At 34.1% G+C, this 13,561-nt stretch overlaps 1 protein-coding gene and 1 pseudogene across 2 annotated transcripts; both read left to right on the top strand.

Annotated features, from left to right (window-relative positions):
* Positions 1 to 349: 349 nt before the first annotated feature.
* LOC140977209 (ATP-dependent zinc metalloprotease FTSH 8, mitochondrial-like) lies at positions 350 to 9,045 on the top strand. 2 transcript variants are annotated; one of them, XM_073441860.1, is made up of 8 exons: positions 350 to 650; positions 754 to 982; positions 1,069 to 1,140; positions 1,359 to 1,489; positions 1,959 to 2,426; positions 2,544 to 3,311; positions 7,883 to 8,110; positions 8,483 to 9,045. In XM_073441860.1, exons 1-8 carry the CDS (start codon positions 603 to 605, stop codon positions 8,966 to 8,968), a joined length of 2,430 nt encoding a protein of 809 aa, XP_073297961.1. In that variant the 5' UTR covers positions 350 to 602; the 3' UTR covers positions 8,969 to 9,045. The 2 variants fall into 2 exon arrangements, with proteins under 2 accessions (XP_073297961.1, XP_073297960.1); XM_073441859.1 differs by having other exon boundaries at positions 352 to 650; positions 754 to 985.
* LOC140977213 (protein ANTAGONIST OF LIKE HETEROCHROMATIN PROTEIN 1-like) lies at positions 5,841 to 7,757 on the top strand (annotated as a pseudogene).
* Positions 9,046 to 13,561: the final 4,516 nt, after the last annotated feature.

The following is a 13,561-nucleotide window of genomic DNA, read 5'->3' on the forward strand; positions in this document are numbered from 1 at the left end:
AAGTTGAAAAAACATTTTTTAAAATTATTCTCTGTTCATAAGCGACATATCATATATTAATAAAATTATGAAAAATTATTAATGTTGGGCTATGATATTTTGTTAATCTAGAAATGTATTAATTAATTGATAAATTAATAATTTATTATTTTAAAATATTTTTTTTCTATTCAGCAAACATGAATTTAATAATATAAATATAAGTTTCATTATAGATATTATTTATAAAGTAAGTGTGTGGTTTTCATTGTTTTTAATAATTAATTAATAACTAATATTTGTTGTATTAGTTAGTTAAATAAAATTCATCATATAAACAAAACGACAAATACTTGGCTGATATCTAACCAAGCAACGTTTTTATCACTGCTTCCTGAAACGCGTTTCTTCACTACTTTCTCCTTTACCTACGGTTCTTAAAGTTCCCTGGAAACCAAATGGTTTAACAATTGGATGGACGTATCACGAATTCTCTCCGATGATTTTTTTCTAACAATTTCGTGTTGTATACAGATGATAACGTCGACGGAAGATTTTTCGGGTTAGGTTTTTTTTTTTTCGCACTGCAATCAAATCTTCAGGTTCTGATCAGCCTCGATTCAATGTTTTCTCGAGTCGGACGCTATATTTATCGATCATCGTACAGTCGAGTAAGCCCGTAAATTAGATTCTCAATGATAGCTGAAATGTGTATTCGTGTCTTCTTTTACTTTTTTTTTAATTACTCCTTGTTCTAAAATATTTTTCGGGCAGGGCGCTACTTCCGGTATTTATGGAGTGAGGTCGGCGATTTTGAGTGAATTGACGAACGGAAATGGGTGTATCTTACGCTCGGATAGTGTGTTAGGGTTTACGAGGAGCTATTTGACCTCCGTTGGAGCTGCTAACCATGCTGTGAACCGTGGGATTTTGAAGGAATTAAACTCGCTTCTTACCGGTCCGAAGCTTCGAAGGTTGTTTTGCAGTGATGCCCCCAAGAAAAGTAGTAAGAACATTTACTATCGTGTTCGTTTACTGTTACTTTTCTTTGTTGATATTTGTTTGATTCGTGTAATGTGGTGCTTGTAGAATATGAAAACTATTATCCGAGGAAAAAGAAAGAAATTCCTGAAGGAAACAATCACAAATCTGACGCAAAAGGTATTCGAGAACTCACTATAATTTATGGTGACTGATGAACACAAAGTTTGGTGCTTTAGATCACTAGTTAATTTGATGTTGTGGTTTTTTCAACTTTTGTTGGTCGTTGCTTGTTGAGAAAGTATCTGATTGAAGTTTGTTATCACTTGTGTATTCCTTTCCTTGCCATTTAATGATTATGTGCTTTTACATATTTTATTGGTCATTATTTAATGCAGAGGATTCGAGTTCTGGTGAACATGGGAACAATCCAAATATACCAAAGCATGTTCAAAGCTTTCTTACACCATTGCTGATGATAGGATTTGTTCTTATGTCCCTATTTCCGACTCCTCAAGCTCAGAAGCAGGTGAGTTTTTTTCTCCACATGCCTACATTTGGGATTTTCGGATCACCTGGTGTTTCCCATCCAACACGCTGCCTACCCAGCTTCCTCTATGCATATCGAGTCTCAATATGATCCTGGAGTGGATTTGTACGTGTGACTCTGACTTCTAATTTTGTTTTGAGTGTTTATTCAAGCACCTGCAGTAACCACTAGATATCTAACATGCATTGACTCTGACTTCTAATTTTGAATCAATTTATAGCGCATTGTATTTACTTTCTAACATATTATTCTGTTGTGACTCCTTATGAATGTATTCTATGAACCTTTGTTTCTTTTATGTTCTATAGTATGATGGTGCCCATTTAACATTGACTTTTTTTTAAAAAAAAAATCTGTGCACAATCTTAATCCTTCATATTATTCTTTAAGCTTCAATTCACAATGGGGATAAGATGTTTCATTTTATCCTTGATTGGTTTCAATTCAGATAAGTTTCCAAGAGTTCCAGAACAAGCTACTTGAGCCTGGTTTGGTGGATCATATTGTTGTTTCTAACAAGTCAGTCGCAAAAGTATATGTGAAGAGTTTGCCAAATGATAACAAAGATACCAATGGCAACCCTGTCCCTGGTGATAACAATGGTAGAAATGTTAGTTACTATAAATATTATTTCAATATTGGAAGCATTGAATCGTTTGAGGAGAAGCTGGAGGAAGCTCAGGAAGCATTAGGAATCGACCATCACAATTATGTTCCTGTCACATATGTTTCTGAGATGAATTTTTTCCAAGAGTTTATGAAGTTTGGTCCGACATTGTTACTTCTTGGAACCCTTATCTACATGGGACAGAGAAGTGGATTTAGTGTTGGAGGTCCTGGTGGAAAGGGTGGCCGTGGATTGTTTAGTATTGGGAAAGCACCTATTACAAAAATGGATAAAAATGCCAAAAATAAGGTCAGGATGTTATTACATTTTTTCTCCCTCTTAGACCGCATTTTGTAGAGACGATGTAGCGAATTTTGTTCCCTTCTTCATTTGTAGCCGAACAACATGTGTTTACTTTGTAAATAGGTTTTTTTCAAAGATGTGGCTGGATGTGATGAGGCAAAACAAGAAATAATGGAGTTTGTGCATTTTCTGAAAAATCCCAAAAAATATGAGGAGCTGGGAGCAAAAATTCCAAGAGGTGCTCTTCTTGTTGGCCCTCCTGGAACTGGAAAGACACTTCTTGCGAAAGCAACAGCAGGAGAGTCAGGTGTTCCTTTTTTCTCCATATCTGGATCAGATTTCATGGAGATGTTTGTTGGAGTTGGACCTGCCAGGGTCCGAAGCTTATTTCAAGAAGCAAGACAATCTGCACCATGTATAGTCTTCATTGATGAAATTGACGCAATAGGTCGAGCAAGAGGTCGTGGGGCTTTTTCTGGAAGCCATGATGAGCGTGAGAGTACATTAAATCAATTGCTTGTGGAAATGGATGGATTTGGAACTACTTCTGGTGTTGTGGTTCTTGCTGGCACTAATCGGCCTGATATATTGGACAATGCTTTACTAAGGCCTGGAAGGTTTGATCGTCAGATCTCCATTGATAAGCCTGACATCAAGGGCCGTGATCAGATTTTTCGCATCTATCTTAATAAATTGAAACTTGATATGGAGCCATCATATTACTCGGAGAGGCTTGCAGCCCTGACTCCTGGATTTGCTGGTGCTGACATTGCCAATGTGTGCAATGAAGCTGCTTTAATTGCAGCGAGGAATGATAGTATAATAATCACTATGCAACATTTTGAAGCTGCTATTGATCGTATTATAGGGGGTCTTGAGAAGAAGAACAAGGTATCCTTTTCTCCTGATTATTTCTCTTTATTAATGCTGTTGGCCAATTCGTGGATCTTTTGCAGCATGCCATGAACTCACATTCACTCACAAGAACTTTGTTATTTATATTTAGTTAATTGGTTATGTAGTTGTTTAGTGATTTTGTAATTTAAGTTGAAGCTACCCAGCTAGTTACCACGCTCTCCAGTGCTTGTGCAGATTATGTTCCGGATGCTGGGTATGTTACGCTTGCTGGTTTTGTACATACTGATAGAATATAAGCAAACAGTAACGACAGCGTACTGGAAGAATATGATATTTTTTAACCTAATGCTAAGGGCATCTCCAACCGTCCTCCATAACGGAGGAATTCTCCATTATGGAGGATGAAATCTTCTCCAACCGTGCTCTATTTGTTTCCTCTATTTTAGAGTATGCAACAGTGATCCTCTATTTATGGAGTATCACTGTTCATATAGAAGATTGAAAAGGAGTGAGAAATAATTACAAAATAGATATTTTAAAAATTGCAATATAGTCCTTTTGAAAAAAAAATTGAAAAAATATCACTGTTCTCGATCGACTGATGGCTTGAAGAAGAAAAGATCGACCAACACACAAACTTGGTCGACTCACACACCCACACTTAGGTCGACCAAAACATATTTGGTCGTACTTTGGTCGACCAACCAAAGCACCATGCTTTGGTGCTTTGGTTGTGCTTTGGTCGACCAAAGCATACCAAAGCATGGCATGCTTTGGTCGACGAAAGCATGGTCGACCAAGATAAAGCTTGGAAGTGGGTCGGTTTTGTTGATCAAAAGTTGTTTTAATTTTTTAATCAATTAATTATAATTTACTATTTATAATAGTTACCAAATGGAACTAGTGAACAATTTAATGACAAAAAAATACATAACACAATTTATTACAAACACTTATTATCGACTTAATTTAAATTGATAAACATGTGATATTTTTAGACATAAAAACGTAGACAATACTAAAAGTGACATATCACCAACAATAAAAAAAACACACACACAACAATAAAGATAAACATTTTTTAGTTCATTGCAATCATGAGAGTAAATTAGTACGGTGGAAGGTCGGAATCGGATGGTGAAGTTCCTCCGAGGAACTCCCCAAACGGTGTAGAAGTCCCGTCAGAGCCATCCCCCGTATCCATTCTTTTCTGCCAAATTTTTTGTTGTTCTTTTATCAAGTATGCACGGACTGATTCATCAACGCACATAGGGTTCAACCTTAGTATTTTATTTTCTTCTTTAAAAGCCATTATCGCATTTCTTTGTTTCTCAATATCAATGAGTTGTTGATGTACCTCAGCATTCTCCATCACTGCCACCATTTTTTCAGTACATTTGGCCATGGTTGAGATGTCCTTCAAGTGTTCTTCAGTAGCTTTTCTTTTGGCTTTGGCTTTTTTTATGCCAATTGGACGCTGAGAACTCCCTCCTGACGGATTATCTTCATCCAGGTTTATAGCAAACCCAGATAGCCCTTACTTAAGGACCAAGAGAAGTTTAGGTCATCAAACGCTATTTTACCTAATTTCATACCAAACCACGGGAGTATCGACTCATACATGATCCCAACCGCCAAGTCGACCCATCTGATTGCTTAAATAAAGCTTTTTCTTGATCCAACTATAACAAGGTATGGATTGTATCTTAGTTACAGAATGTAAAAAATATAATTTCACAGAAATATGATAAAGAAAATTAATTACTCATAATGTCTTTCTCAGAAGCACCACTTGGACGGCTAAGTTCCACCTGACTAACACATGAACTAAAGTGCCACTCATGACCATAACCTATCGCGTAATTGGTTTATACCCATTATTGGATTTTGGGAGACATCAAGATAAGCCAGCACGAGTAGTTTGTCCTCCTCAATTGACAATGCAACACTATGTTTAGATGAAGTCATTTGATCGTAAATAATTATTCAATTTGTAGGAATGATGTCATTGCTTTGAATGATACTTCAATTTATAGCCATAACATTTTGGATAAGAAATCTGGATCAACGATCTAAATTAAATTATATCTGATCTGACGGTAAAAATTCAAATTAATTAGATTGATTTGTTTTGGGATACGAAATTTGACTGTAACGTGAGCTTTTAGTGGAAATACATAGCATGTGACAGCTGGTATATCGACAAGAGTTGACAGATGAGTTGTCTCTGATTGCGACTAGACACCCGTGCCAGCTGACTGCAACGTGACAATCCTTCAGTTGGCTTTTAGTGAAAATACATAGCCCGTGACAGCTGGTATATAGACTCTGATTGTGAATAGACTACACGTGACAGATGACTGCAACTAGACAACCCTTCATTGGCTTTTAGTGAAAATGAGTTGGCTTTTATTCCATATAATATTTAAAAGAAGGGTTGGCTTTTATTCCATTTAATATTTAAAAGCCATGACTTTATTGAAATACACAACCCGTGACAAAAAAAATGAGTTGGCTTTTATTCCATATAATATTTAAAAGAAATTAAAATAACTAAAATAAAAAATGTCATCACTTATTTAAAGGCCAATGGCTTCTTCATAAATTACTCATCTTGCGTAAAAATGAATTTTCATGAGGGAGGTCCTTCAAGTTTTTCTTTCTATGCGTCTTCGTCTTCGTCGTCATCTGACAATGAAGATCACCCTAGTGCCAACATCAAGAATGAGTTAAATCGCATTGATGAACAACAAACGATTTTAAACCAACTCGTAAACAGTGCTACCGTTGTCTCCAATTACTTCCAAGAATGTGATAATTTGCACCGTCGAGGCTCGATCCCTGGCCATGTTGTGATTAATCGAGACAGATTAGCCGCTGAACAACGCTTGTACAATGACTATTTTTCTGAGTCTCCAATGTACAATGAATCAATGTTCAAGCGACGTTTTCGAATGTCTCGTCGTCTATTCTTGCGAATTATGGAGTCCATTCAACAACATGATAATTACTTCGTACAGAAAGTAGATGCATTGGGGAGGCCTGGGTTGTCCCCATACCAGAAGACAACAGCCGCAATGCGTATCTTAGCATACGGTGTGGCGGCAGATTCAACGGATGAGTATATTAAAATCGGGGAGTCTACTGCGATTGAAAGTTTAAAAAGATTTTGCCGGGCTGTGGTGGAGGTGTTTGGTGACTGGTATTTCGGTCTCCCAATGCTGAGAACATTGAAAGAATTCTCCTTATTGGAAAACAACGTGGATTCCCGGGGATGCTGGGAAGCCTAGATTGTATGCATTGGAAGTGGAAAAATTGTCCAACAGGTTGGGCTGGACAATATGCTGGTCGTAGCGGAAAACCAACAATAATTTTGGAGGCCGTAGCAGATTACGAGTTGTGGATATGGCATGCATACTTTGGTTTGCCAGGTTCAAACAATGACATTAACGTGTTGTCAAAATCTCATCTCTTTGTTAATTTGGCCAATGGGGTAGCTCTCACCGCTAACTATGTCATACAAGGAAAAGAATACACCATGGGACACTACCTAGCAGATGGTATATATCCAAAGTGGTCCACTCTGGTGCAAACAATTCACAATCCACAAGGTCCAAAGAAGAAATATTTTGCAGCACGACAAGAAAGTTGTAGAAAAGATGTTGAACGAGCATTTGGATTACTGCAATCAAAATGGGCGAAAATCACTGGACCTGCACGAGTTTGGAGCAAACAAGTTCTGCATGACATCATGACAACATGCATTATAATGCATAATATGATTATTGAAGATGAAAGGGAATTGAATGTGCCAGTCACAGATTATCGCGAGGCACCCATCCCAGATGTTGAAATGGCACGTGATGAGCATGCTCGATTTCAAGAGTTTCTTGCACGCCATCGTAAAATAAAAGATAAATCGGCTCACTATGCACTCCGAGATGCTCTTATTAACCATTTGTGGGAGGAGTACAGTAATTCAGAATATTAGTAATTTTAATGGTCAATTTGTGTGTTGTTCTTTAAATCATATGTGTCGTTTATGTTTGTCTTGATATCTATTTTATGTCCCCGTATGATGAATGTTGTCTCTTGTTTGCAATTTGATGAAAAAATAAATGTATTGTTTTAAATATATCAAGTCGAATACACATGTAGTTGTGTCATGTTTAGCGAATTAATTAAGTTTAATTAAATAATGTATTATGAAATTAATTAATTATATGTGTGTGTATGTGTATTCGAAAATGAAATAAATTAAAAAAAGAAAGTATTTGATAATATTTAGAGGATATGGGTTGAAAATGAAATAAATTAAAGAAATAGAGTATTTGATAATATTTAGAGGATATGGGTTGAGAATGAAATAAATTAAATAAATAGAGTATTTGATAATATTTAGAGGATATGAGTTGGAGAGGGTTTTTGAAAATAGATATCATGCATCTCTATTTTGGAGGATATAGGATGAAAAATAGAGGATATGGATTGGAGATGGCCTAATGTGTGTTATTGAAGTTTTTCCACTGTTTTATTTCTGTTAGTTAAATAATTTGTGGTTGGAATGCGGATATAATTTAGTGATAACATTATTCATTCTACAGGTTGTTAGCAAGATAGAGAGACGAACTGTTGCTTACCATGAATCTGGCCATGCTGTTGCTGGTTGGTTCCTTGAACATGCTGAACCATTGCTTAAAGTCACAATTGTCCCTCGTGGTACAGCTGCCCTTGGGTTTGCCCAGTACGTTCCAAATGAAAATCTTTTGATGACCAAAGAGCAGCTTCTTGATATGACATGCATGACTCTTGGCGGACGGGCAGCAGAGGAGGTATGTTCATTTTTTGGATCAGCGTGAATCCTTGATTAGGTTACCAGCTATTCGTTGGTAGATACAATCGAATTTAAGCTTGCCATGTAGGCAATTCTCTGATCATGTATGTTCAGATGATAAATTAGACTTTTTTATGTTAATAATATTTTCTGATGCGCTAGCCTTTCCAAAGATGGTTTCTATTTAGCACTTCTCTCATCAGACAAGGATTTATGTTGTTTGTATTTAATTCAAAATGACACAAAGCCACACAAGGATTTATGTTGTTTGTATTTAATTCAAGATGACACAAAGTCAGACAAGGATTTATGATGTCTTTTATGATATTTGCTACTGGCCAAGATACCACCTAATTTCCTTCTTCCATAGGTTTTGCTGGGGAGGATCTCAACAGGAGCCCAAAATGATTTGGAGAAGGTCACAAAGATGACCTATGCCCAAGTTGCTGTCTATGGTTTCAGTGAAAAAGTTGGCCTTCTCTCGTTCCCCCAAAGGGAGGATAGCTTTGAAACGAGCAAACCCTACAGCAGTAAAACTGCTGCAATAATTGACAATGAAGTTAGAGAATGGATAGCGAAGGCTTATAGCCGCACAATTCAACTGATACAGGAACACAAAGAGCATGTTGCTCAGATAGCTGAACTATTACTGGAGAAAGAGGTATTACATCAAGAAGACTTGGTACAGGTATTAGGTGAGCGTCCATTCACGAGTACCGAGCCAACTAACTATGACAGATTCAAGAAAGGGTTCATAGAAGATAAAGAAACTAGTGAATCCAATGAAGGTAAGAAAACTATGCAGGATGATGGATCAGGATCATCTTCTCTTGAACAAGGCTTCGCTCCTACTTAATGATAGGCAAATAAATTTGTATATATGTTATGTCTCTTTTCTCGTTGTTGACGATCGCTCCTGTTATTTTTTCCGAATTTGTGCGTCGAGATGACTATTTCCGATCACAGTTTGTACTAAATCGAATTTGTTTTTTGCTTAGAATTGATATAGAAAAAAATTTATCTAAAAAGCAAGTGCTTGCTATATCCATGCAACAATGGATCGGACATGTGTTTCAAAAAAAAAAAATCCTAATTGTGGCGAACTATCCATTACTTGATGAATCCTGTCTGGGCCGTTTACGCTCGATTTGGTTCACATAGAAAATAAGTTTAGAAGTTAAAAATGGATGCGGAGATCAGGTTCTGTTGCTTACTCCTTTTTCTATGAACGAGGGCATGGGGGACTGGGACAAAGAGATGTCGATAGGAGTAAAATACATTTTTATGATCTTCCTTTTGATAACAGAGGGGTCAAAGAGCTGTTGGAAGTTTCATCTTACTGGCGTAAAATACCCCCTGATTTACTAGACAATTTAATTTCAAGCTTTGTATTCAAACAATTTTCTTGGATTAATGTTAAGGTTTTAATACAATTTTGGAGAAATTTAGTGAATATGTTTATGGGTCTATAGTGGACTTTTTGGTACTTTCCCTCTTTCAAGGTCGATTTCCTAATATTTTCCCATTTTCATTATTTCCATACTCTACTATTCTTAGTATTTTTTCATCACAAGCCCATTAATTTCTCTACACAAATATGATGAAATTCAGCCTATATTCATGTCGAAAACTACATGGAACGAGTCGCCAGCTTTTACACCTGGTTTGCAATGGTCAAAAATTGGGTGACAAATCAGTTCATTAAATTCATGTTTTAAGGAATAAAATATTATATAATATATGTATAAAACCATTTTTTAAATATTTATCTATTTATTTCGAAAGCGTCACAGAAAACTGAAATACATTTTCAATAATTAATAATTTTTTAATAAAAAATAAAATTTGACAAAACGTCAGTATTGTATATATAGACGTTGCTCTCATGGATGGCTGAATAAGTAAATTAATAAATCTATCGTGTGTCACAATGAACAATATTTTATAAGCAATATTTGAAATTAAATTGTTGCCACACAAATTGGAAGCCACTAGAAATTAGTGGCAAGATTCTGCCTCAAGAAACTTCACCTGGATAAAGCTGATGACATTTGCATGGGCAATGGCCACTATATTATTTGGTTTTAAGTATTTTGTCTATTGTTACATCTCTAGATAAAGACTTCTTTTTTTAAGAGGCAAAAAATATATATTTTTTAGTTTTTTAGACATTAATTTAGCCAAAAAAATTCCTCAACCATTGTGTCAAATTGTATGTGGTTGGCAACAGCTTCGACATTATGATGTTTGTTTGCATTAGCTTCATTCATTAGTGTATAGTTTTGATTCTATGTTAGCTGTTCATCAATGAGGAATAGAAGAAAATTATGTGTTTATATACTTGAAATAATGATCTAAAATGGTATTTTTTTTATAAAAAAACTTGAAAAAATGTTACACGAGGTGGTATATTGAACCGTACCGAAAATCTTATACCGGACCGAAAATTACGGTATAAAAAAATTCATACCGATACTGTATCGAAAATTTCGGTATACCGAAAATTTCGGTACATATAACTAGCATATCGAGTATACCGAAATTGTATGGTATACCGAATTTCGGTACGGTATCGGTATATACCGTTTTATACCGAAAAAACCTTACATTTTAAAATTTTTATAAATTTATTGTTTTAAAATATTATATATTTTAAAAATTTTGTATATTTTTTCGGTATTTCGATATATGTCGAAATTTTTAAATTGCATACCGTTACCGTACCGAATAATTCGGTATTGTTACCGTACCGTACCGAAGTCTTCGGTATACCGAAAATTCTGTAAATTCGACATTTTTTCGGTACGGTAATCTCGGTATACCGAAAATTCGGTGCTTTTTCCCACCCTACACGAGACGCTAAAAGAATTAATCTAAGAACGTAGTCTTCACGATTTTAAACTAATATATTTATTCACATTTAGATAGAAAATATATAGATTAAGTCCATGTTTTGATTGTAATTATATTATTTGTCGAATAATCAGTAGGACATAATGATAAGTGTAATTTACATTTTATTATTATTATAACAAAAAAAAAATACGAGACATTTAAATAAGTGAGATCAGATAATTTTTGAAAACACAAAAAATTTTATGAGATCATCTTACTTATCAATTTTCTGAGACGGGTCTTCTACTTGACTCGACTCATTAAAATGTGCTATTTTTTATGCCAAAAGTATTCGAAATTTTCGGACCGTCCTGGTATCTTAACAAATGAGAAGTCGTAATTGAGCAAGATTATTTGTCACCATTAAGTACGTAGCTAGTAATTAATATAGGTTGATCTCTGTAAAAATTTTAAAGCCTCGTAAAAATTTTAAAAGTCGTGTTATAGTTGTGGAGAATTTGAACTTGCTTAGTCAAAATCGTGGTTAGAACATGATTAAACATAGAGTCGTGGAAGAAACAAAACAGACATTATTCACGACTATGCTAGAAGTACTTATGACAACCACGCAATATATGCTCCATCGCTAGAAATATCAGTCAACTTTCTTTAACTCAATCTAGAATTTCATCATATTTTAATGAAATTTAATATCATATTGATTATATAATAATTAAAATTCTACCACGTCATAAAAAAGAAACGCTCTTGACTTGTGAAACAGTTTACTAGATCTTTATCCCTGAGACGGGTCAACACTTTCATATTTACAATGATAACTAATATTTTTGTATAAAAAGCAATATTTTTTATGGGTGACCCAAATAGAATATCAGTCTCACAAAATTAACTCGTAAGACCGTCTCACAAAAATTTTTGTGTAAAATTTCATAGCATCTGTGTCTTTTCCTTATTGCAAATTAAAGTTTAACTAATCGAATCAAAGGCACTGTAATTTACTTATTTAAGAGCTATATTTATATTTGAAAATTTTTATCATCAAATATCCGGTTAGAGAAGTAACTCTCCTCACAATTTTTTATTACAACATAATGTCAACATGCAAGTCTTTATTTAATTTTTATTTCAATCGCTTGGAAACTTCGTTCTATATATTAAATGTTTATATGACTAATCTGAAAAGAATCACAAATTAAAATAAATTAACACATTGTTATCATCAATTGAAAATACGAGACATTTGTTCAGATAAAACAAAGACCAACTTGCGGTACATTGTGTTTAATTCCGACAAAATGACATTATTAGAATATGGCATCCTCATTATTTTTTCTAAATATTTTAGAATTATGTGATTGTGTTGAGATCGAGACTTGAGCCAAACTCCATCCCAAAAGCTAACTCAAGAAGAAATGATTATCCAAATCCATACGTACAACTTTCAATAACTTAATCCAGCCAACGTGGGACATTTAATACACGTCTCTCGCACCATATGAAAAAATGAACAAAAAACAAATAGAGTGAGAAGTTTACAAGTTATTAGCGGTTGGCCCATAAAAACAATCCAACAACGAGTCTGAGTTTTGATTTTATGTTAAGATTATAGACTTGTCTAATTTCACCACAAAAACTATCGTAAAAAATGATTGTATAAGTTTATAGTACATATAAATCTCAATAATATAATTAATGTGAGATATTTAATGGATATACTATACGATTAATTGTTTATACTGAAATAATATCGATCCTACGTTCAAAATCATGAATTAAAAAATTAAATAACATCGAGAATTAACAAAAAATTGACCAGTTTCAAATATAAAATTAACACTTCCTTTTCTCTCTCTTTTATTATCATTATATTTTTTAAGGACAATTTGCTTTACCACCGGTCGAAGTAATCTCCTGGAAAAATTGTTGGATTAAATTAATAATATGGGCATCTGTCTCTGCTCTAAATACATTGAATTTAATAACGTTCCTTAATTCGAGTTCACACATAAATAAATCAAAACATTAATAATTCAAAGCTGACAGCATATATATTATTATTATTATATATTATTAAATTTGAGACACTTAAGTTAACTGACTTTTGGTATCATGGTCTATTTTAATAATTATATATATTAATAAAGTGTGAAAACTTTAATACAAGCCACATGTAGTTAAGCTGATAAAATCTTTGTTTCGTAGTTATCAAATTGTAAGTTCAATTCCTCCTTAGCTCTTTTTTTATTCCTTTCATTTATCTATTTATTTTTTTAATGAATATATCAAAATTACAGTGTAGTCTCTCGTTATTTCTTATGATTATATTTTGATCTCCATTTAAATTTAAACCAAATGAATTATTAAAAAAATTACACAAACATGCAACGCGTGTGTCAGTGCACTAAGATATATTATTGTTTTGAAAGTGCAAGGCAATTACCCAAACCATTAAAAGTACAGTGCTATAGGCTGTACGCTGAGACCTTATTGTCTTCATCCTTCGTTTAAAGTAGGATACAGCAAATGAATGGAGCACGCCATGATATAATTTCTTTCAATTTACTTTTCAGTTTTTAAATACTACAAAAAAAAA

Source organism: Primulina huaijiensis, chromosome 5, assembly GCF_012295235.1.
Source record: "Primulina huaijiensis isolate GDHJ02 chromosome 5, ASM1229523v2, whole genome shotgun sequence".
NCBI classification, from domain to species: domain Eukaryota; kingdom Viridiplantae; phylum Streptophyta; class Magnoliopsida; order Lamiales; family Gesneriaceae; genus Primulina; species Primulina huaijiensis.